Genomic DNA, 24473 nt, shown 5'->3' on the forward strand with positions numbered 1-24473 from the left:
TCTCTCCCTGTCTCAGAAATAAACATTAAAAAAAAAAATTTTTTATTTATTTTTTATTTTTTTTATTTTTTTAAATAAATGAAGGAGCACCTGAGTGGCTCAGTCAGTTAAGCATCCAACTCTCGGTTTTGGCTCCGGTCAGATCTCATGGTTTGTGAGTTCAAGCCCTGAGATGGGCTGTGCTGACAGCGTGGAACCTGCTTGGGATTCTCTCTCTCCCTTTCTCTCTGCCCCTCCCCTGCTGTTTCGTGCTTGTGTTCTCTCTCTTATAAAATAAATAAATTTTGAAAAGATCTAAATGAATATCAATAGTCAAGACTCCACACAATCAAATGCACACCAGATTCTACAGCAAAGCGCGATAAATATAACACAGAACTAGATAAAATGGAAACCCACTACGTAAGGCTTGTTTCGCTTAAAACTTGAGGTGATAGATTCCACAGAATGCAACATTTCTATTTCTCATATTATCTCCAAAAGAGATCAAAAGAAACTCTAACAAGATGCCAATAGAAAGATACTTTGTGGAGTGGGGTATCAGGATGGTGACACAGTTTTCAGCTTCTTCATTAGGCTCCTGGTTCAGAGCTCCATTTTGACAGGGGAGGAGGAGTCTTTAATCTCTGCCATCAGAAAGAATGAAACGGGTCTAATCACTGTTAGAGCAATTTTTTTTTTTTTTTTTTTTTTTTTTTTTTACAAAAGGTACTGTTTTCATCTCAAAAGTTAAAGAGAGAGAAAGGAAAATGGAAAGAAAGATTTTGTCGAAAACCTGGGGGGGGGGGGGGGAGTAAATTCAGAAATGTTCAGGAAGCAAAAAAACAATTTGGGAACTGAACTGCCATTACTATTCAATATTCTTTTAACAACTTAATTTTACAGCGAAGTGTTGAGAAATAAAGAAAAAGTTGGTAAATAAAACTAATTCCAATTCTTACAGCTGTACAAACACCTTTCTGTTTCGTTGGCAAATATATAAACTGTCCTTATGTAAATTAGAACAACTGTTCAAGTGCACATGCTCTTAAAACTCTCTTGATCTGGGTAAAAAAGCAATTTCTATTTACAGTCAAATGGAATAGAAATTAAAATGCAGATCATTTATCCACATTCCCTCACTGTCCTGCTTTATTACTACTTTTTACATATGTGCTATTCCTGAGACCTAACGGAGACCGTACAGAGCAAGAGAAAAAATAAAACTAAAAGCAGACAGTAACTAACTGGGTATACCAGCATTACAGAATACTTCCAAGTAAACTGTCTTCCTGGACTTATTTGAATTACCTACTAGACAGCTCAAAAATGCTACTTGTTTTGACTTAAACGGTCCCCACTAACAGAGTGTAAGTTGTTTTCTGACTGTCTATCATGTGCCGGTAATTAATCTTGCTCACTTTTCCCATTTAGCAAGCTGACAGATTAAAAATCGTTATTACTTTGAAACTGCACTTCTTTGATTACCAGTGAGGTGGACTACCTTTCCATACGTGTACTGGCCATCTGTAAAACTTCTTTTATTCGATTTTCCCCAGTTTGCAGCATGTCTTCTAAAATTTTTTTTAATTTTTTTTTTTTTAATGTTTATTTATTTTTAAGAGAGAGACAGTGTGAGAGAGGAAGGGGCAGAGAGAGAGGGAGACCAGAATCCGAAGCAGGATCCAGGCTCTGAGCTGTCAGCCCAGAACCTGATGCGGGACTTAAACTCATGGCCCCAAGATCAAGACCTGAGCTGAGATTAAGAGTCGGATGCTTAACCGACTGAGCCACCCAGGCACCCCTCATGTCTTCTAAAATTTATGATACTTTTAGACACATCTAAGTCTTGCAAAAATTTTTGCTTTGGTGGTCATGCTTGTAACGTCCTTCCCCATCTCAAAATGATATAAATTCACAAATTTGCTCTCGAATTTCTACATGATGGGGTTTTTTTAATTACTTCTTTTTAACCATTTAGGGTTTATTTTGATGATGGGTATGAAATAGGCATCTAATTCCCCCCAACTGTACCAACACCATTTCCTAAATAATCCACCTTTACCACAGATTTAAAGTGTTATCTTTATCATATATTAACAAAACACCCATATGAATTTCCTCTGTTTTAGATTCTCTATTTTTTTGCCACTATGACAACTATGTTTTAATGCTAATACATTTTAATGTTTGGTAGGGCAAGTCCTCCCTTCATGAGTCTTGTAGAAAAAATTTTCCCAAATTCTTCTGTTAATAAATGTTACCTTATAAACGTAAGAATCATTTTCTCACTTTCTATAAAGATAGAGATGTTATCTTTAGCGATTACATTGAGGAAAAAAGACAACTTTCAAGTGTTACATATTTCCATTCAACGTACGGCACGTTTTCTCCATTTAGTAAAATCTTTTATGTCCTTCAGTAGTGTTTTCATAAAAAATCTTCAGCCTATTCACATGTACTATGTTTGTCTCTACATTCTTCTAAGTTCTGTTCCTATTGAGAATGTTCTCCTTTTATATCAGTAGCTGATTAATGATGTTGAACAGTGACCAGTAATGTCCATATGTATCTTAAGTCAGACCTTCCTCTTACTAGTACTAAACAATATTTTTATTTTGTTTATCTAAATAAAATCCTATTTTATTCTAGTGGTTTTGTTAGCTTTTTATTTTTACTTATTTATTTTAGTTTGTTTATTTATTGTGAGAGAGAGAGAAAGAGCGTGTGTGAGCACAAGAGGGGCAGAGAAAGAGGGGGAGAGAAACAGAATCCCAAGCAAGCTCTGCACTGTCAGCACAGAGCCCAATGTGGGGCCTGAACTCACAAACTGTGAGATCATGACCTGAGCTGAAACCAAGAGTCGAACACTTAACCAACTGAGCCCACCCAGGTGCCCCTATTTTGTTTTTAATAAATGAAGAATTATTGTTTTGACCTTGGCATACACATGGAAGAATACAGCAGAGTTTCCATATGCTCTAAAAACATATAAAGAAATGAAATTTTAATAAATCAGATATTTTAATAAACATGCAATATTTCCCTATTGTACTTCAAACTATTCCATTTAGTGTTTCATCACCCGTTCTACTATATCTGTTTATCACCTGTTCTACTGTATGTTTGTTTTTATCACCTGTTCCACTATATATATATATATATATATATATATATATATATATATATATGTATATATATATATTTTTTTTTAAACTCAATAACCTCTGTATAAATCTCCATACTGGCCTCAGTAAATGCGAGTTTCCACTTAACTACTTGGCCCCAGTATGGACATACATCCTTCTCTCACTAGCCCACAGCAAAGCTGAAACAGTAAACTCTCTAATGGTTCAGTTTTAACAGAAGGGTATTAAAACAGTTACTCAGCAGGCTCACTAAAAAACTAATCCAAGGGGTGCCTGGGTGGCGCAGTCGGTTAAGCGTCCGACTTCAGCCAGGTCACAATCTCGCGGTCCGTGAGTTCGAGCCCCGCGTCGGGCTCTGGGCTGATGGCTCAGAGCCTGGAGCCTGTTTCCGATTCTGTGTCTCCCTCTCTCTCTGCCCCTCCCCCGTTCATGCTCTGTCTCTCTCTGTCCCAAAAATAAATAAACGTTGAAAAAAAAAAAAAAAAAAACTAGTCCAAAGCCCACAGGCCCACACCAACTTCTTTACAGTGCTTTCCTGCACAGTTCCTTGGATAGCCCCCGGCCAAGACCACCTGCTTATCCATCACCCCATCTGCCTACCCACCACAGGGCCTACCCTCCCTCCTGCCACAGGGCAGGCTGTTGATCTTGAGCACTTGTTCAACTTTACAGCTGCTTGCCTGTCCAACATTAGCACCTCCTGCCCATCTACAGAGCCTACTGCCCTACTAGAACACCACCCACGAATGAATTCAGAGCACATTTAAATTGATCCTCAGAATTTAAGTCTTCCCAGGTCATAGCCAGCTGAGATTTGTCTCTTCTTAGATATAACTGACATGGCATTCCTAATATCATGCCCTTCAGAAGAGACAATTCTCTGTTACTCGTAGGACCTTGCCCTATAGAGCTACAGGACAACCACATGAGAACACAATAGTGCCACACCAGAATAAAGTAATCTGTATGACTTTCTCACTACCCTTTTATCACACATTCACAGTCCAACTTCTTCCAACTGCTACAACCAATACAATTCTTCATGTCTCTGAACTCTATTTGGAATTCAATGCCACTAATTTTAACATTCCACTTTTCTTGAATTCCTTCACGTGCCTTGGTATCTCCAACTGTGAAAATGCCTGGAGCGGAGCTTCTTAATATGGAGTACATGAACTCCCTAGGGAACTGTGAACACTACAGAATTAAGTGTAAAAGTCCATGTGCACAGTTTTTTCTAGGGTGAGGGTATACAGTTTCACTAAGTTCTCAAAAGGGACCCAAAATAGATTAAGTCTTGAATTTCTCTGTACTGTCTATAGCAACAAGCACAGCAACGAACACAATCCAGAGCTCAATAAGTATCTGCTGGCAGGCTGTATATGTAAGACTGCTTCTAGTTTTCTCACTCTTTTTTTTTTTTTAACATTTATTTATTTTTGAGACAGAGAGAGAGAGAGCATGAGCAGGGGAGGGTCAGATAGAGAGGGAGGCACAGAATCTGAAGCAGGCTCCAGGCTCTGAGCCATCAGCCCAGAGCCCGACGCGGGGCTCGAACTCACGGACCGCGAGATAGTGAACTGGCTGAAGTCGGACGCTTAACCGACTGCGCCACCCAGGCGCCCCATAGTTTTCTCACTCTTTACATAAAATAGTTGTTTGGTTTTTTTTTAAGTATGTGTAAGTCCTAATTTCATTCACTCAAAACAGACACTTACAATTGTGCCTATCCTATGCACAGAAATACTATACTAGGCTCTAAGGATTAAAAAAAATTCTACAAAGCTCAAAGTATAATAGGGGAGAAACGTAATTATAATACAACGTGGTGTAAAGGCAATATACAAAGATGTTGGCAATAGGCTTATATATGGTAACTGAAATTAGCAGAGTATAAAACAACTGATACACGGTAAGAGCAGTGGGCTAAGAAACAAACACTGGGAACACAAACACATTTAAGAGCACTTTAACAGATATAAAGCCCAAGAATGAGCACAGAAGGAATGATGAATAAAACACATGAGAAACAGAAGAGCAGCTTTCCGAAGGACGAAATCAACAGTGCCAAAATCAATATTAAGTCTGAAAAAGAGTACAGAGGACCTATGAATGAGGCGTTACTGGTAGCCCCAGAAGCTTGTAAGTTGTGAATATAAAAGGCAGATTACCATGCGATGAGTACGTAGAAACTAAGAGTCAAGAAGTTTGAGTAAGAAAGGAAGACAGGATAGTAAGTAAGAAGAGTCCAGGACAAAAAGGAATTCTTTTCAGGAACAGAGGGACTTGAATAGGTTTTTGGGCTAAAGCGAAGGAGCAACTAGAGAGGAAGAGGTTGAAGAGTCTGGAAACAGAGGTGACAGAAAAGATCAAGAACCCAGGAATGGTGGAACACAGTCAAAAGCATGACTGGAGGAGTTGAGATTGAACAGGAAGTGAAATATCCCACCTACTAAAACCAAAGGAAAGAGAGTAATGATGGCAAGGGGAAGATAAAGGTGTAGGTAAGGGAGGGGGCAAATAGTTGAGGATGGAGATCATTGCCAGTAACTTAATTTTCTCATATGTGATTTTTCACTTATTGTGACAAAAGAGCTGGAAAGAAAGTGATTCTTCAAACTAAATCCAATTCGAATGGTCACAAATAAGGAATTAATGAAATTACACAATATTAGATTAGAGTCAAAGCATGAGTTTAGAGACAAAGTATATTCTATGTTATTTCACCAAAGACAATACAGTACGTATTTCTGATCAGCCCTAACAGACCAAATGTAGCAGGAAAAAAGATCTAGAACAAGAATTGGCAAGATGTTTTTGTAAAGGACCAGGTAATAAATACTGTTTGGCATTGCAAGCCATATAGTCTCTTATTCCAACCACTCAACTCTATCCCTGTAGCATGAAAGCAGCCACACACAGCACAAAAATAAGCAGGTATATTGTGTTACAATAAAACTTTATTTACCAATGAGTGAATGTGGCCTACAGGCCTGAAGTTTGCTGGCCCCTGTTCTCTAGACTGAGAACGCTTTTAAGGAAATGAAGCAGTAGAAAGAAGCGTAAGTTAGGAGAATGAAGAAAGACGAGCAGCCAGAACTAAAATGTAGTTGAGATATTAAAGAGCAAAATATGAGAAAGGCAGCAAAAGAAAAAGCAGAAAGAGAATGAAGGAGAAAATCAAGTGAGAAAGGAAAACTGGAAACAGGAAAAGTAAAAAATGAGTAGAGATCATACGCCAATTCCAAAGTAGAAAGATGCAGAGACAAAAAGCAGCTGAATGCCCTACAAAATAGCAAAATGAAGAGGGGAAAATAAGAGCATCCCATACCTGTCTGCAATGGAATTCAGATAACGGATAATACACACACTAATTTTCCAGTGATAACCTGACGGTCTAATTGTGGGTGTGCAAAAGGAATCCACAGCTTACAAAATGCAGAGTTACTCTTCATTTTGCCCACAACTCAAACTGGTAACATGTATAGCATTCAAGAGATCACATGAGGGGCGCCTGGGTGGCGCAGTCGGTTAATCGTCCGACTTCAGCCAGGTCACGATCTCGCGGTCTGTGAGTTCGAGCCCCGCGTCGGGCTCTGGGCTGATGGCTCGGAGCCTGGAGCCTGTTTCCGATTCTGTGTCTCCCTCTCTCTCTGCCCTTCCCCCGTTCATGCTCTGTCTCTCTCTGCCCCAAAAATAAATAAATGTTAAAAAAAAAAAAAAAAGCTTTAAAAAAAAAAAAAAGAGATCACATGAAACTTACCCATCATATCATAAAAAACAGATCAATTATTTCTAGGCCTTTTATTCCCTTGCATATGTGTACAAATGTGACAACTTTAAAAACCTAGTAAAACAAAAAAACTTACTAAAATCAGTAGTCAGAATTAAGAAGTTAAAAGCCATACTAACTTAACTTTTAAAAGTTTCCCCAAAAATAAAGCCAAAGATTTTAAAAAGAAAAGAATCTTGAATAATCTGCATATTTATACTATACAGGAATTTTGTTTACTTTTGGCTTTGTGGGGAAATCCCTTAAGGTAAATGCAGGCTTATTCTGACTAAGCTAAACAACAAATGAGACCACATAATTTATGTCACAATAGTACAGTGTTCAAGAACATGAGTTGGGGGGTTAGAAGCTGCTAGGTTTGTGTCTTCACTTTACCAAGTTACTTAATCATGTCTTAATTTTTTGTAATTAATGAACCATGCCAATTAATTACCCTAACAAGTTTTTTCTATACTAATAGCATCTCCAAAATAATATTTATAGAGGGCAAGGATAGTATTAATACTATCTTCCAGGACAGTATTAAGAATCTGGCTTAAGAGACCTGAAATCCTTCGGGCACCTGGGTGGTTCAGTGGGTTAAGCGTCCGACTTCAGCTCAGGTCATGATCCCACAGCTCATGAGTTCAAGCCCCACGCTGGGCTCTGTGCTAACAAGCTCAGAGCCTGGAGCCTGCTTCAGATTCTGTGTCTCCCTCTCTCTGCCCCTCCCCCACTCACACTGTCTTTCTCTCTTAAATGAATGTTTAAAAAAAGAAGAGAGAGAGAGAGAGGGACCTGAAATCCTCAACACATGACTTAATACTATTTTCAGGATACCATGCACTGGACACAATTGTGTAATTCACTAAACCACTACAGTCTTTAAATAAAATACCTGAAATTACTCCACTATGGGATGTCCTCATCAAGAAAACTATATTTTTATGTATATAGCAAAATACATCCATCCCGTTATGAGTGTACTGAATAGTGTCAAAGTTGTTACTCTGATCTTTTTTCTTGGCTTTCTACAATGAACACAAATTACCTAAGAAATAAAGACATGATAAAATAATAAAATAAAATAAAAAATTTAAGACATTAATTTTGAAGAGGATCAAAGAATGGGATGCCACAGATATTTCCAAGTAACATTTATCTTTCCAAATTTAGGAAATGCTAATTCACTTTAAGAACAAAAGACAAAGCGTATTGTAAATGGCTATTAGCTAAATGGCCTGGTACCCAACAGAGTAAGGAACATTTTGTTGTTGTTGTGACCAATACTTTTTCCAGAGTGCTATGTACTACTAGATTCAACTAAAACTGTATTTTCCCTTTCAGCTTATTATCCAAAGTCAATTTTTAAATTTAAAACAGTGAAATACTTCAACAGTATAAGCATAAATATAATTTTGTGGTCCTAGGCATAAATAAGATCAACTCCAAAGGCAGCAACGAAAAAAAGACTTGTTTCCTTGTATGGGCCATTGAAGGACTCTTAGACAAAGAGTTGTAAATCAGAGACACAGACATTTGAGAAGGTACAAAAACAGAACACAGTGCTTTCTCCAGCACTGCAAACTGTTACAGGTACCTAGCACTGCTAGCTTCTGAAAAAACAAGCTAACTATAGGTGAGAACCTTAAGAGGTCCAAAGGAAAGGCTTTAACTTTCTGGTGGCTTGTAATTTCTAAAAAACAATGCAGAAAAATGAGCGCAACAAAAACAGCTGAATGATGAAAATCAAAAACCGTGGGGAGTTACAACTCACAATGGAATTGACTACAGAATCTGACCAGAAAAAATCAATTTAAGAATTTTTCAGCCAAGGGACCCCTGGGTGGCTCAGTCGATTAAGCGTCCTACTTCAGCTCAGGTCATGATTTCACAGTTTGTGAGTTCGAGCCCCACTTCGGCTGTCAGCTCAGAGCGTGCTACAGATTCTGTGTCTCCCTCTCTCTCTCTACCCCTCCCCCATTTGTGTGCATGCGCTCTCGCTGTCTCACACTCCCTCTCAAAAATAAACATTAAAGGGGCGCCTGGGTGGCGCAGTCGGTTAAGCGTCCGACTTCAGCCAGGTCACGATCTCGCGGTCCGGGAGTTCGAGCCCCGCGTCGGGCTCTGGGCTGACGGCTCAGAGCCTGGAGCCTGTTTCTGATTCTGTGTCTCCCTCTCTCTCTGCCCCTCGCCCGTTCATGCTCTGTCTCTCTCTGTTCCAAAAATAAATAAACGTTGAAAAAAAAAATTTTTTTTTAAATAAATTAAAAAAAAATAAACATTAAAAAAAAAGGTTAGAGCCAAGTTCAAAATTGCCAAGAGCCTTTCAATGTGATACTAAACACTCAGCACCGCATATACTCTCCAAATGACTAACAGTAATTCCCGTATTTTCCTCCTCAATGGACATTTGAAATGGACTAAATTTTAATATAACTATGTCATCCCTTTTAGTTTTTCAAAACAGTCCCATACTCTGAATGTTTTATTATTTTTTTAATATAATTTGTTATCAAATTGGCTAACACACAGTGTGTAAGATGTACTCTTGGTTTGGGGGTAGATTCCTGTGGTTCATCGCTTACATGTAACACCCAGTGCTCATCCCAACAAGTGCCCTCCTCGATGCCCATCACCCATTTTCTCCTCTCCTCCACCCCTCCTGAATGTTTTCTTAAATACCCATGTTCTACTTATCTTTTTCATCTTCATTAAGACATTGTTTTTCTATCCATAGCTCTCTGCCCGTTCTCTCTTAGTCCTATTTCCAGGTCATAAAACTATAACATTTATGGAACTATAAGCATGATAAAACTACATATGTGTTATTTATAAGCATCTTAAAATGAAAAGTTTATGAACTGAAGGCCAAATGGGACAAGAAATTTCAGTTGAGTATAATCAGTAGCATTCTTGACCATGAAACTATAGACTGAAAATCCCTTACAAACTTTAACAGAACACAAACTCTCATGATTTATCCTAAAGTATCAAGGAATCTTCCTCTGAAGTTTTAAATATTTTCCAACAAAAATGCATTAAAATTCCCATTTGTCCTAATCAGGTTACTCTTAAAAAAAAAAAAAAAAAAAAAGTCTGTATAATCAATGCATAAAGTCTTTGTTTGAATAAATCTTATAAACCATGACACATATTTAGGAAATCAAAATTCACCTCTTCTTGCATAACTGGAGTCCATGTCTTTAAACTGTACCACAACAAAGTCTGAACACTTGAACAAAATACTCTCCATTATTTCTTCACGTTTTGGCCCCGAACTGGATTCCATACTTTTCTCATGTGCAGCATCAAGTACCAAATCACACTAAAATGAGAAGCATGAGTAAATATTCAAAACACTTATAAAATATAAGAATTCTTCAGCATATCAAGGTACTATTTCTTAAATGCCCTTGACAAAAATAATCTATCTCAAGAGAATCTTATAATCATACCTTTTTCTCAGAAATATGACCTATTATCTATTCCATGATTCAAAATACTTCTCACCTACAAGTTGGTCCCTGCTACCATAGTCTGTCTTAAGTAAACTAATGGTGATAAAGAATAGAATAATGAACCACTCAATCCCTCTTCAGGACCACAATGCTTGAAAAGGTCAAGATACTGTAATAAGCCCACAAAGCAAGTTTGATTATACAAAATAGTTTATAAAATAATCAGTATTTGAAACCGAAGAGCAAAATCTAAGTGGTAAAGTAACTAAACGTGAAAATGTGACAAACATGTCCACATCAGAACTATAAATTATTAAACCAGAAACTAACAGACACTGTCAGGAAGCCATACAAACATACAGCAGTTGATGATTCATGGGGTTTTACATTCAACAAAAAGAGAAAAGAGTAAAAATTACCTTAGGACTGTAGGTTTTAAAAACTCCTTCATATATACCTCCGTTTTTCACTTGTACTTCACATTTGGATCCCTAAAAACATACAATTAATTTATCAAAGAAACAGTGTGCTAGCCAGTCTCGAGGGACAGTTGCTTTCATTTTATTTTTTATATAGCTCATCAGGCTTCATTCAACATATTAGGTATCTACTGATAGAACAATAAAAAATTTTAAAACATTAACAATACACTGAATTCTCAAAATTCCTCAGGAGGCCCTGCTCAGAGTTTGCAGTATGAATTTAAATACTGAAGTTAAGTATTTCTGACTCTGGTTCTATTAAGTGACAAAATAATGCACTAAAGACAATCATCTACTACTATTATTTTGTACATAGTAGGGTTAACAAGAATGCTTTTATAGTGAGTCACGATAGCTTGGATGGAGTTCTGTTTTTTCTAAATAATCCTGATTGTGACCTAAGAAATGATACTGTGAGAATCATTCATCTACATTTCAACACCATGAAATTACTTTATTGCACTACGCGCCAGGCAGTCTCTCCCCAATAATCTGGTAACTTACAACAACTGATGTAAGTATATGAACCATCCTCATATTTGCATAGATTCCATCAAAAGAAATCTGGAATTTTAAGAAAAAAATATTAGCCATCAGTATTTATCCTTGTGTATACATATTAGAGTTAACATTTAATTTGTTACAAAATGTTTAGTTAGCTTTATAATACCTTACGTGCATTAAAGAAAGATTTACTTTACTACAATCTTTTGTTTCCTTAGAGAACAGAGGCTTAAGTTTTCAAAAGAAATCAGTCATACCATCTAACAATGTTTTGACTATACATGACACAAAAAGGCAAAAGTGAACTTCCATATATGAGAAAAGACAAAACCACAAATATTGGGGAGTAAAGGGAGGAGGGTTCACTACAAAGTGGCAGGAGTGATTTTTCAAAGTGAGAGAAATGTCCCATTATCTTGACTGTGGTGGTGGTTACACAATCGTATGCATCAAAACTCACAGACCTGTACACTAAATAGGTTTAACTATATGTAAATAAATAAATGGGGTGGAGGGGTCTTTTGCAGAAGACGCTGCACTATGTTCCCTCAGCACGTATCCATCAATCATGGATTTTTTCATTGATAAAAGTTCTAAATTTTATCAACGTTTATTTATTTTTGGGACAGAGAGAGACAGAGCATGAACGGGGGAGGGGCAGAGAGAGAGGGAGACACAGAATTGGAAACAGGCTCCAGGCTCCGAGCCATCAGCCCAGAGCCCGACGCGGGGCTCGAACTCACGGACCGCGAGATCGTGACCTGGCTGAAGTCGGACGCTTAACCGACTGCGCCACCCAGGCGCCCCAAAAGTTCTAAATTTTAAAACCAGAAGGCTCTTTCCAAGGGAGAAAAATGGAACTAAAAGATAGCACATTAATTCAAAACCAAACACCCAAAGAACTCTGCAACTCCAGTCCTGGTGTTCCATTGATCTTTTTTAGGCATTACGCATTTAGATTTGCCTTTAGCCATTTATAAAACAACAAATAACTTCTTATTAGGCAAGAAAAATACTATTAACAGATAATTTTATATTTTTCACATAAAATCATCTCAAAAAACAACATATATAGCTAATAATTTTATACCAAACAGTACTGAAGTATAAAAGTTGTAAGAGGGGTGCCTACGTGGCTCAGTCAGTTAACCGTCCAACTTCAGCTCAGGTCATGATCTCACAGTCTGTGAGTTTGAGTCCCCCCGTCAGCCTCTCTGCTGTCAGCACAGAGCCTGCTTCGGATCCTCTGTCCCCTCACTCTCTGGCCCCCTACACTGCTCGTTTTCTCTCTCTCTCTCCTCTCTTCTCTCTCTCTCGCTCACTCACTCACTCACTCAAAAATAAACATTAAAAACAATTTTCTTTGGGCGCCTGGGTGGTTCAGTCTGTTAAACATCTGACTTCAGCTCAGGACATGATCTCACAGTTCATGAGTTCGAGCCCCGTGTCAGGCCCTGTTTTGACAGCACGGAGCCTGGAGCCTGCTTCGGATTCTGTGTCTCCCTCTCTCTCTCTCCCCCTCCCTCACAGTCTGTCTCACTTTCTCTCTCAAAAATAAAAAAAAAATTTTAACGTTGTCAGATATAAAATTCAAGAAAAAGGATTTTTTTTTACCTTGGCTTTGGTCCACCGGTTCAGAAATCACATTTTCATTACCAATTTTTCCAACCAACTAACATTAAAGTTACTCACCGTAGATTGAGGCAGTCCTTTGCTGTTTCGACCTCTGAAAAAATTAAATACTATGTTTATTAAGTTCAATAGGCTAAACATACTAAAAAAATTTTTCAAATTTAAATTTCATTCAAATAAAGCATAATTCCATTCAAATAAAGCATAGGCAATCCGTGGGTAAGGCTCATCTAATATTAACTATAAAGGCTACCTAAGTATGGTTCTCTCTGTGTTTCCTGGCTCAGAGGCCCAGAAAAGATATGGGTCATGGCAGGGAGGAAGGAAGGAATAATGTGAACATGATCAAAATAAAACAAAGTACAAATAAAAATAGCCTACTGGAAAAAATAACCAATACTAAATAATCTTTACTCCAAAAGTAACCTCTCACTCTGTTGGAGAAAACTACTTGGGAATAAAATATAAATTCTATTCCTGATTTAACTGACATATTGACTGACATCAAAGTCACCTCCCATCTTTTCCCCCTGGTCTCTAAATACAGGCACTATGTTTACAAGTGCAGAAAAAACACTTGAAAATAAGTTAAATCATTCAGAGCACTTTCCTTTCTAAATAATAAGTACCTCTGTCAGTATCTATGTAACAAGTGTCTTTCCTTGCCAACCTCCTACCTCTGAAACAATGCCGTACACCAAAGTCAGCTGTCAAGTAATTTCTAGTAAGGTAGACAATATTGTCAAGTGAGTTTAGTTATAGAGCATAACACGACCTAAGGCTTGTTCCAATGGAAAAGATTAGGCCCTTTATGAAATGATACAAACATTAATAGAGTGAAATTCTATATTCCTCAGAAATATTAGTTACTCTGGAATTATAGGACTGGAATCTCATTTTAATAAAATAACCATGATACTCAAGCCACAAATTTAAAACATTCAAAGAGAAGTACAATTCAGGTCTAAAGAGTCTACCAGTATGAATGGTGCCAATTCCCAGTAAAATAGCACTGATCTTAGAACTCCAAGGACAGGATTGGTTTGCTCTCCAACCCAATCACTCTCTCTCATCCAGAAATTAACATCTGACCACAACACCTCTGAAATTCTTTCCATTTCTAACATTCTGATTCCGTAACTCTTTGCTTCACACATAGCACCGAGAGAGAGAAATCACTAAAGTCTAAGGAAGAGAACTAATAATAATAGTAACTAATACTTACTACAAAAACCAGACCCTATGGTAAGCACTATGTGCAATCTCTTACCCTTCACTTTACAGGTGAGGAAACCAAACCTTAATTATCTTGACTAAAATCCTCTAGTTCATGAGCAGGAGAGCTGGTATTGTAACCAGGTGACCCGAAGTCCAGGCTTTTCATTTCTAGATTATACTGCCTCTCTAAAACTGCGTCACAAGGAATAAACTACCTTCACAATTAAACCTAATCAAATTTCTAAATTTTTTCAAATAAATTCATTTCATTTGAATTTATTGGGGTTTTCTATTTATTTGTAGCCTGTAATTAAAGGCTATATAAAATGGCTAAAAATCTTGCTTAGGGTTACCTTATCTTAGTGGTTGCTGAGATGCCAGAGTTAAGATATAAATGCCACCAATTCAGTACCCATAAATTCACCTGCATCCCCATAAAGCGATTTAAAAGAATTTAAAGACTTCTGTGAGGTGGGACTTCTATATTTTTATTGATTATACAATTACATCTTTGACTAATAAAGAGCAATTGTTGGGGCGCCTGGGTGGCGCAGTCGGTTAAGCGTCCGACTTCAGCCAGGTCACAATCTCGCGGTCCGTGAGTTCGAGCCCCGCATCAGGCTCTGGGCTGATGGCTCAGAGTCTGGAGCCTGTTTCCGATTCTGTGTCTCCCTCTCTCTCTGCCCCTCCCCCGTTCATGCTCTGTCTCTCTCTGTCCCAAAAATAAATAAACGTTGAAAAAAAAATTTTTTTTTAATAAATAAATAAATAAAGAGCAATTGTTTGACAACCTGGTTTACTTAGTAGAACAAATCATTCTTGGGCTTGGGCTTGGGCTGAGAGCAATACCAAGAGGTACGGAGTATAGAAACCACTGATTTTCACTGACCAAACCCAGTGGTGGAATAACCAAGGGAAATGTTAGCATACCATAGGAGCATTCTCTGAAACTTATGCTAAAAGTTTAAATTCATTCTTGTTTTTTCTTTTGGGATCCATTTAGAGATGCTTTACTTTTAATTTTTTCTTTAGTATTTTGGAACAAAGCAAGTTAATGTTTCATATAGTTACAAAAACAAAATTTCAAAAAAGCCAAGATCATATTCTAGTCCTAAACATACCTATGATTAGATGAATATTTCACAAAACAATCATATCCAGGATTATATGCTTTCAATAGTTATTGAAAATCAAGTTAATATGTGATTCAAAATGCCAAGTTAATATAAAGAAATTTTAAAGAATAACAGTAGTTTATATTGCAAACTAATACAGGAAGGAGGAAATAGCTGGGGTTGTAAATAAGACTGGCTTGAGTTAATAACTGTTGAGACGAGGTGACAGGTGTGCAGGGCTTCATTTTTATCATTCTGCATGTTTTTCACAATCTCTTTAGGTTAAAAAAAAAAAAGTACCTTCTGATATGATGCAATTGGACCCTGGATTTAATCAAGACCCATTAGTTTACGGGAAACAGGGTGTAGAAGAATATATTAACTGATACCATGAGGTTACAAATCCGTTAAACCCAGAATGTGGTATTTTTTTTTAAGTTTATTTATTTGAGAGAGAAACAGAGAGAGCCTGCAAGTGCGAGCAGGGGAGGGGCAGAGAGAAGAGGGAGAGAAAGAATCCCAAGCAGGCTCTGCACCTGGGGCTCAAACTCACCAACCTTGAGATCATGACCTGAGCCAAAATCAAGAGTCAGGTGCTTAACCCACTGAGCTACCCAAGCGCCCCAGAATGTGGTAAATTTGACCTAACAAAAGATGGGTTATGCAACAAATAAATGGCATGAGAAGAAAAAAACAGTGTAGAGGGAGGGAAAATTATTATAAATTTAAAGACACATAAATCAAAAGCAAAGTATAGCTTCTCAATTTCAACACTTACTATAAAGCTACAGTAATCAGCAGAGTGTGGTGCTGGCATAAGGACAAACATAAAATCCAATGAAACAGAATAGAGAGCCCAGAAATAAACCCTCACATATATGGTGAAACTTTACAACTTAAATCATACACAAAAATTAACCCAAAATGGGTCAAAGATGTAAATTTAAGAGCTACCACTATGAAATTCTTAGAAGAAAACACAGGAGAAAAGTCTTCGTGACTTTAAACTTGGCAGTGATTTAACTGTGACACCAAAATGCATAAACATTAAAAAAAATACCAAAAATTATTTCATCAAAATTAAAAGCTCTTATGCAAAGGATTATCAGTTATCAGAGTAAAGACACCACTTTTCAGAGTAAGATATGTACATTTCATGTATCTGATAATCCAGAATACATAAACAACTACAATTCATTAACAACAAAAAAACATACAACCCAATTCAAAAATGGACAAAAGACTTGAATAGACATTTCTCCAAAGAAGCTATACAGTTAGCCCATAAGCACATGAAAAGATGTTCAACATCACTAGTCATCAGGAAAGGTGCAAATCAAAATCACAATGAGCTACCACTTCACCCCCCACTATGAAAGCTATTATAAAAAAGACAGAAAATCACAAGTGTTGGAAACATGTGGAGAAATTGGAACCCATGTGTACTACCTGTGGGAATGTAAAATGTTATAGCTGCTGTGGAAGACAGTATGGCAGTCCCCCAAAATTTAAACAGAATTGGGGCACCTGGGTGGCTCAGTCAGTTAAGCGTCCGACTTCAGCTCAGGTCATGATCTCACCATTCATGAGTTCAAGCCCCACATCAGGCTCTATGCTGATAGCTCAGGGCCTGGAGCCTGCTTCAAAAAATCTCTCTCTCTCTCTGCGCCTTCCCTCCTCATGCTCTCTCAAAAATAAACATTAAAAATTTAAAAAATATTAAACAGAATTATCCGATGATCCAGCAATACCACTCCTGAATCCATACCCAAAATAACTGAAAGCATGGATCTGAACAGATATTTGTACATCAATGTTCAGAGTAGCATTATTTACAATAGCCAAAAGGTGGAAAAACCCAAATGTCCACTGGCAAATGATAAACACAAGGTGGTACATCCATACAATAGAATATTTTTCAGCCTTAAAAACAAATGAAGTTCTGACACATAAAAGGATGAACACATGCTAAGTGAAAAGAAGCCACATACACAAAAGGACAACTACTGTATGACTCTACTTATAGGAGGTATATAGTGTAGTCAAATTCATAGACAAAGTAGACTGGTGAATACCAGGAGCTAAGGATGGCTGGGATAGGGAGCAAATGCTTAGTGGGTAAAGGGATTCCTTCTGGGATATTTTGGAACTTAATAGAGGAGGCGGGAGCACAACAAAGTGAAGGTACTTCGGTCCCCTGAACTACACATTTAAAAATGGTTACAAAGGTTAACTTTTATGCGATGTACATTTTACCACAATTAAAAAGGGGGGAGGGCCACACCTCAGTGGGTTAAGCATCCGACTTCGGCTCAGTTCGTGATCTCGCAGTTCATGAGTTCGAGCCCCGTGTCAGGCTCTGTGCTGACAGCTCAGAGCCTGGAGCCTGCTTCTGATTCTGTGTCTCCCTCTCCCTCTGCCCCTGCCACTCCCCCATTTTCTCTCTCTCTCTCTCTCTCTCAAAAATAAACAAACATTTAAAAAAAAAAAAAAAGATAAGCTCAGATTCTCTTCCCAGCGGAAATTCATTTGCAACAGCATGTAGAGAAGTTCATGCCAAAGGGTGCCCTCAAAAACAGTGGAGTTTGTAGTCAAAGGCTACCATAGGAGACTGATAGAATCACTGCAGACACAGGCTTAAGTGAATAAAAAAAACAAGATCCAACCATACACAGTCTATAAGAGAGGAATTTTAGATTTAAAGATACAAAGAGACTGAAAGGAAAAGGATGGAAAAGGAAATATTGTAAGAACAGCACATACAAGAAAGCTGCAGTGGCTGTACAATTATCTAACGAAACAGAAGTGTTACTAGAAAGAGGGACATTTAAAAAAATTTTTTTAGTGTTTATTTTTGAGAGAGACAGAGTGGGAGTGTGGAAGGGGCAGAGAGAGACACACACACACAAAATCCAAAGCAGGCTTCATGTTCTGAGCTGTCAGCACAGAGCCAGAAGCGGGGCCCAAACCCACAAGCCATGGGATCATGACTTGAGCCAAAGTTGGACGCTTAACCGACTGAGCCACCCAGGTGCCCCAAGAGGGACATTTTATGATAAAAGGGTCAATCCATCATGAAGAAGAAAGAGACATTCATCTGGACTCTGTGCCCTTTCACATAACTCCTAGGTTACGAAGATGAACTCCTCACAGAAATTATCTGTGCCATCCTAATACTGAGCTCTCTGCTCCTTCACCTCAAGCCCCATCTCCTTGTCATCCTGTCAACCCGACAAGTGAATTCCAACTAATAAAGGTAGAAGGAATGACGGTATTAAAAGGTTACAATTTGGTAGCCACTTAATAAACTGTTCCACACAAAAATCACCAATGGATGCTAAATCTAGTAAAACAGAAACAGGATATTTATATAGTTATAAAGCAACTCCCCACAAGATACTGATTAATGACAAAGTGAAAAATAATTTTCTAGTAAAGAAGTCTAGCAGATCTAGAGCACCAGGCTGGCTTAGTCAGTAGAGCATGCGACTCTTGATCACAACTCTTAGTCGTTGAGTTTGAGCCCCACAATGGGGGTAGAGATTACTTAAAAAATTAAAGAAATCAGAAAAAAGGAAAACCTATCCGTTCCTTGCCAAGTCATCCAAGTTAACAGTGTACCAGCAATGGGACAAATATGCACATCATGTACCTGCCCCAAATCATGCAATAAGAACACGGCAAATCTGTGGTATTCTTGCTAAGAAGGCACAATCAGAATCTAAATCATGAGGAAAGAGAGAAACCCCAGTTAAGGGACATTCTACAAAATAACCTGTAATCTTCAAAAGCATCAAGTCGTAAAAGACAAAGATTAAGGAACTAGTTTAGATTAAAGGAAACCAAAAAGACATGACAACTGAATGTAACATATAATCCCAGATTGGTTCCTGGGCCGTCAAAAGAGTATTCTGTTTTGCTGTAGAGAACATCAGAACAACGAGTGAAATCTGAATAAGGTCTATAGATAACAGTCTGACACAACATTAATTTTCTCATTTTGACAAATATACTGTGGTTTTGAAAGAGAATGTCCTTGTTATTAGGAAATGTACTCTGAATTATTTAGGGCTAAGGAGCACCATGTCTCCCATACGTTTAATAAAATAATTTTAATTTTATAACAAATTATATATGTGTATCTTAATTTAACAGAGAAAAAATTAAAAAGTAAATATTACATAAAGAATGAAGGTGAAGGGTATAGAATTATTTGTAATATCATTGCAGCTTTTCTATATATCTAAAATTATACACTTTTTTAAATTAGGAACTCTACATGATTTGTTAACTTCTACTTTACCGTCCAAAATGTCTTTAATGTCTTGTAATAGAAAAATTCAATCCTACACAGCCTTGAAACTCAAATGTCATCTTTCAAGAAACCTTCCTTGGAATATGACATCCCAATCAAATACACACAGTACTCTCTAGACTGAAACTCCTGGGTTTCAATACCCATTCATTCATGCCCTTGGCCAAAAGCTCCTGGATGAATAAAACCTAAACAACAAAGACTGGCACATGGTATCTTACACGTCTTTGTACTGCTTACCAAAATCAGCAAAAAGGAACCATAGCTCACATATGATATACACTTAATAAATATCTAATGAATAAATGTGCCCAAAGTAGAAAGAAAAAGAGAAAGATTTCAAAGTAATCATTACGTAAATCAATGGTCAGCAAACTACAGCCCACAACCTGTTTTTGTTGAGATTCTGAGTTAAGTATGGTTTTTAAGGAGAGAGGGAGGAAGGGAGGAAGGGGAGGGAAGAAGAAAAGCCAAGAATATGCAACAGAGAAGTTATATGGCCCATAATGTCTAAAACACTTACTATCCGAGTCATTTCAAGAAAGATTTGCCAACCTCTGCACTGAAAAAAAAATGTGGCTGCAATGTCAACAACTACAATTTTAAAAATAAAGTCTACTGCTGTTTTACATGAGCCATTATTTCTAAAACAAATTTCTTGGAGCATCTAGATGGTTCAGTCGGTTGAGCATCCAACTCTTGATTTCGGTTCAGGTCCTGACCTCATGGTTCATGGGATCCAGCCCCCAAGCTGGGCTCCATGGTGGCGCAGAGCTCTCTCTCCCTCGTGCTCTTTCAAAAAAAATAAATATTTAAAACAAATTTCTTGACAGTTTATTAAATACTTTCTTCATGGAAGCTTAATGTACACATAACTGAGAAATGTCAAAGTGTTCTTATTCTCATTTAATTATCTTTAAGCTTTACAATGGAATTGATGTTGATCCACCTTTTGAAAAATCAAGGTATTTTACTAATGTGCCTCTAATGACAATGAGCAAGTTCCACAAAGTTAGGGACTCTGTACTGATCACTGAATCAAAAGCACCTAGCATAAAATAAGAGGTAAATGGTAGATTGAAATGGATGACGTATCAACTTGTGAATCTCACGAGAATCTTGATTAGAATTATAAAAAAAATAAAATGGGGGCGCCTGGGTGATTCTGTCAGTTAAGTGTCTGACTTTGGCTCAGGTCATGATCTCATGGGTCATGAGTTCAAGTTCTGCACTGGGCTCTCTGCTGTCAGCGCAGAGCCTGCTCTGGATCCTCAGTCTCTCTCCCTCTCTGCCCCTCCCCCACTAGCGCTCACTTGCTCAAGAGCTCTCTCTCTCTCAAAAATAAATAAACATCACAAAAAATAATAAATAAATAAAATGAAGAGACACTAGAACTGGAAGTTCTAGCTTAGGCAATATCAAGGCAAGACTAGACAGAGAAAAGGAAAACTGTCTTTAATAATAAAGATAGTATGATCATTTAGGCAGAAAATCCTAAGAGAATCTACCAAAAAGCTACTAGAAACAAAAGCTTGGCAAGGCTAACTCAAAACGTATCAATGACCTAATCACAAAAGAGTTAAGTATAACTTTTAACAGAAAATATGGGAGAAACTCTCTATGACCTTTGGTTAGACAAAAATTTTCAAACAGAAAAAATGCAAACCATAAAAGCAAAAAATTGACAAATTAGATTTCATCCAATTTTCAAGTATTCTGTCCTTTGAAAGACTGTTAAGAAAATTAAGTCGGGGCGCCTGCGTGGCTCAGTCGGTTAAGCGTCAGACTTCAGCTCAGGTCATGATCTCACAGTTTGTGAGTTCAAGCTCCACATCGGGCTCTGTGCTGACAGCTCAGAGCCTGGAGCCTGCTTCAGATTTTGTGTCCCTCTCTCTCTCTACCTCTCCCCCACTTGTACTCTGTCTCTCTCAAAGATAAATTAACATTAAAAATTTAAAAAAAAAAAAAAAAGAAAATTAAGTCAACCCACAGACAAGGTAACATTTGCAAAATGTTATGTCTGATAATAACCTTATACCCAGAATTACAAAGAACTCAAAGAACTTATTAATAAGAAGATAAATAGCTCAATAAGCAGGCAAAAGACTTACACAGTCATTTAAGCAACTAGACTTAGCTGATAAAATTAAAGACTGATAATACCAACAACTAGCAAGGACGCCAAGCAGCTGAAACTCTCACACACCACTGGTGGGAATGGAAAATGGCACAGCCATTTTGGAAAACAGTTTGACATTTTCTTATGAAGTCAAACAGACTTATACAACCCCACTCCCAGGTACGTATTCAAAAGTAATGAATGTGAATGTTCAGAGCTGGTTTCTTCAAAACAGCCAAAAAGTGAAAACAGCCCAAATGTCTATTACCTGATAAATGAATAAACCGCAGTAGTGCATCCTGAATAGTGGAATACTACTCAGTAATAAAGTTACAAATTACTGATACATGCTACACACAGCATGGATGAATTTCAAAAGCACTGTGATAAATTAAAGAAGCTAGACACAAAAATAATCCATAACCCCATTTATATGACATTCTGGAAAGGCAAATCTATACAGAAATCAAATCAGTGACTGCCAGGGGCTAAGGGAGAAGAAAGGATATTTATTATAAAAGTACAGAGGGAACTTTATAGGGTGGTATCTGAATTGTGGTAGTGATTACGTGACTATACATTTGCCAAAACTCAAAGAACTTTACACTGCATAGGATGAGTTTACTGCATGTAAACTATACCTTAAACTTGCCACTCCCCAAACTAAAGGCAGGGCCAAAAAGAAACTCCTAAAACATACCTAAAAAAGGTTAAATTTTACTATATGTAAATTGTAACAAAATTAATCTGAGGCTAAAAATTCATTACATTGCACATAAAATTGGTGAATTTTACTGTTTGTACACTATACTTCAGTAAAGCAGATTATTTTTTAAGAGACACACAATTGGAAAAATTTGAAATGACTAGACATTACATAATACTAAAGAATTAAGGGATGCCTGCGTGGCTCAGTCGGTTAAGTGTCCGACTTCGGCTCAGGTCATGATCGCGGCTCTTGAGTTCAAGCCCCACAATGGGCTCTGTGCTGACAGCTGGAAGCCTGGAGCCTGCTTCAGATTGTGTGTCTCCCTCTCTCTCTGCCCCTCCCCTTCTCTCTCTCTCAAAAAAGTAACATCGAAAAAAATTTTTAAAAAAAGTCACAAGCTCTACTGACTGAGCCAGCCAGGTGCCTTGCCCCCAAGTGTGATGTTTTTAACACTTTCATTCTCTTAGAGAAATATATATATTGAAATATTTACAGAAGAAATGATACATCAGGAATTCAAAATGAGAACGTACAGTAATCAAGATAGTATGCTCCTGACATAAGGATAAAAGAACAATGAAATAGCAACAGTCCAAAAATAAACTCTTACATTTATAGTCAAATGACTTTTGAAAAGAGAACCAAGACAACTTACTGAGAAAAGAATAGTCTTTTCAACAGAGCTGAGACAACTGGATATCCACATGTAAAAGAATGCAGTTGGACTCCTACCTTACAACATATATAAGAATTAATTCAAAATGGATCAAATACCTAAATGTAAAGGCTAAAACTCTAAAACTCTTGCAAGAAAAAAAATTGCGGTAAATCTTCAAGACCTTGGATTTGGCAATGGATTCTTAGATATGACACTAAAGGCACAATCAACAGACAAAAAAATAAATGGGACTTGATCAAAATCAGAAATTTGGGGTGCCTGACTAGTCAGTAGGGCAGGTGACTCGATCAGAGGGTTTTGTTTTCAAGCCCCACATTGGGCCTAGAGCTTACTTAAGGCAGGGGGAGGGATCAAAAAAATTTTTGTTGCAAAAGGACATCACCAATAGCAAAACACACACACACACACACACACACACACACACACACACACACACACACAAATATGAAGAAACTATGGATAAATTAGAGAGGAGATCGCAGATATTCCCAACCCAGGAAACCAAAAGCACTAGGACTTTAGAGTGCAGTGCTTAAAAACAGAGGGCATACCAAAACCCAAAGGTCTACTCTACTTTTCAGACAACTCGGTTTCAAATCCCAGGTCAGCCACTTACAGTGACCCCAGGAAGGTTACTTAATCACTTTGGTCCCCAGTTTTCTTATCTGTAAAACGGAAATAAGTCAAGTCACAGGGTTGTGGAGGATCAAGTAAGAGAATATGAAAAATGTACACACACATAGACACACTCTCATTTGGTCAAAACTTATTACATTGTACATTTTACAATGTGGGACTCATTTTATGTCAATTAAACTTCATTAAAGGTGTAAAATAAACACTCTAGCACAGAGGAAGCACTCAAAAATTGTAGTTTTTTTAACTTTATATTTAACAATTATCTGTTGAATGAGCCAGATGAACACAGCCTTGCCTTCAGGCAACTTACACTTTAGAGGTTATTCTAGGACAAAGTTTAAAATGTGCTATTTTCATATGTATATTTTATCTGTTTCATTCACCACTTGAATAAGTAAAATATATATACAAACAACCCAAGAACACTCCTGATAATTGAAACACATTAAATAATCTAGCTAGAATAAAATTTCTTCCCTTATTGTTTCAAAATCCTGGGGGTGGGGGAGGAATATGCAATTTCTATTGGTAGTGCCCTCCACAACGTAATTATAGAACTTTTTATTTCTTCATTTTTCATCATTCTTGCTTTCATTACTATTCTTCAACACTATCTATAGATGTCATTTACTAGTTTCTATAACTTTCAACAGGCCTGGATAACTTATACAATCCAAGTATTTCATTGACACAGAGTTCT

At 37.4% G+C, this 24473-nt stretch overlaps 1 protein-coding gene across 13 annotated transcripts in view; it reads right to left on the reverse strand.

The window, feature by feature from the left end:
- ATXN2 (ataxin 2) overlaps nucleotides 1–24473 on the reverse strand; it is a 127774-nt gene that overhangs the window by 81096 nt on the left and 22205 nt on the right. For 12 of the 13 annotated variants that reach the window (XR_007145848.1, XR_007145846.1, XR_007145847.1 and 9 more), the window contains exons 2-5: nucleotides 13040–13073; nucleotides 11348–11407; nucleotides 10781–10852; nucleotides 10078–10228 (exon numbers count right to left, since the gene is read on the reverse strand). The exons of the other annotated variant lie outside the window; for it this stretch is intronic. Coding sequence is in view for 8 of the 12 variants with exons in the window: in XM_047828038.1 (XP_047683994.1) it covers nucleotides 10078–10228; nucleotides 10781–10852; nucleotides 11348–11407; nucleotides 13040–13073 (317 nt within the window). In the remaining 4 variants the exon portion in view is untranslated. The remainder of the gene's footprint in view (nucleotides 1–10077; nucleotides 10229–10780; nucleotides 10853–11347; nucleotides 11408–13039; nucleotides 13074–24473) is intronic. 13 annotated transcript variants of the gene reach the window in all.

Source organism: Prionailurus viverrinus, chromosome D3 (genome assembly GCF_022837055.1).
Source record: "Prionailurus viverrinus isolate Anna chromosome D3, UM_Priviv_1.0, whole genome shotgun sequence".
NCBI classification, from domain to species: Eukaryota; Metazoa; Chordata; class Mammalia; order Carnivora; family Felidae; genus Prionailurus; species Prionailurus viverrinus.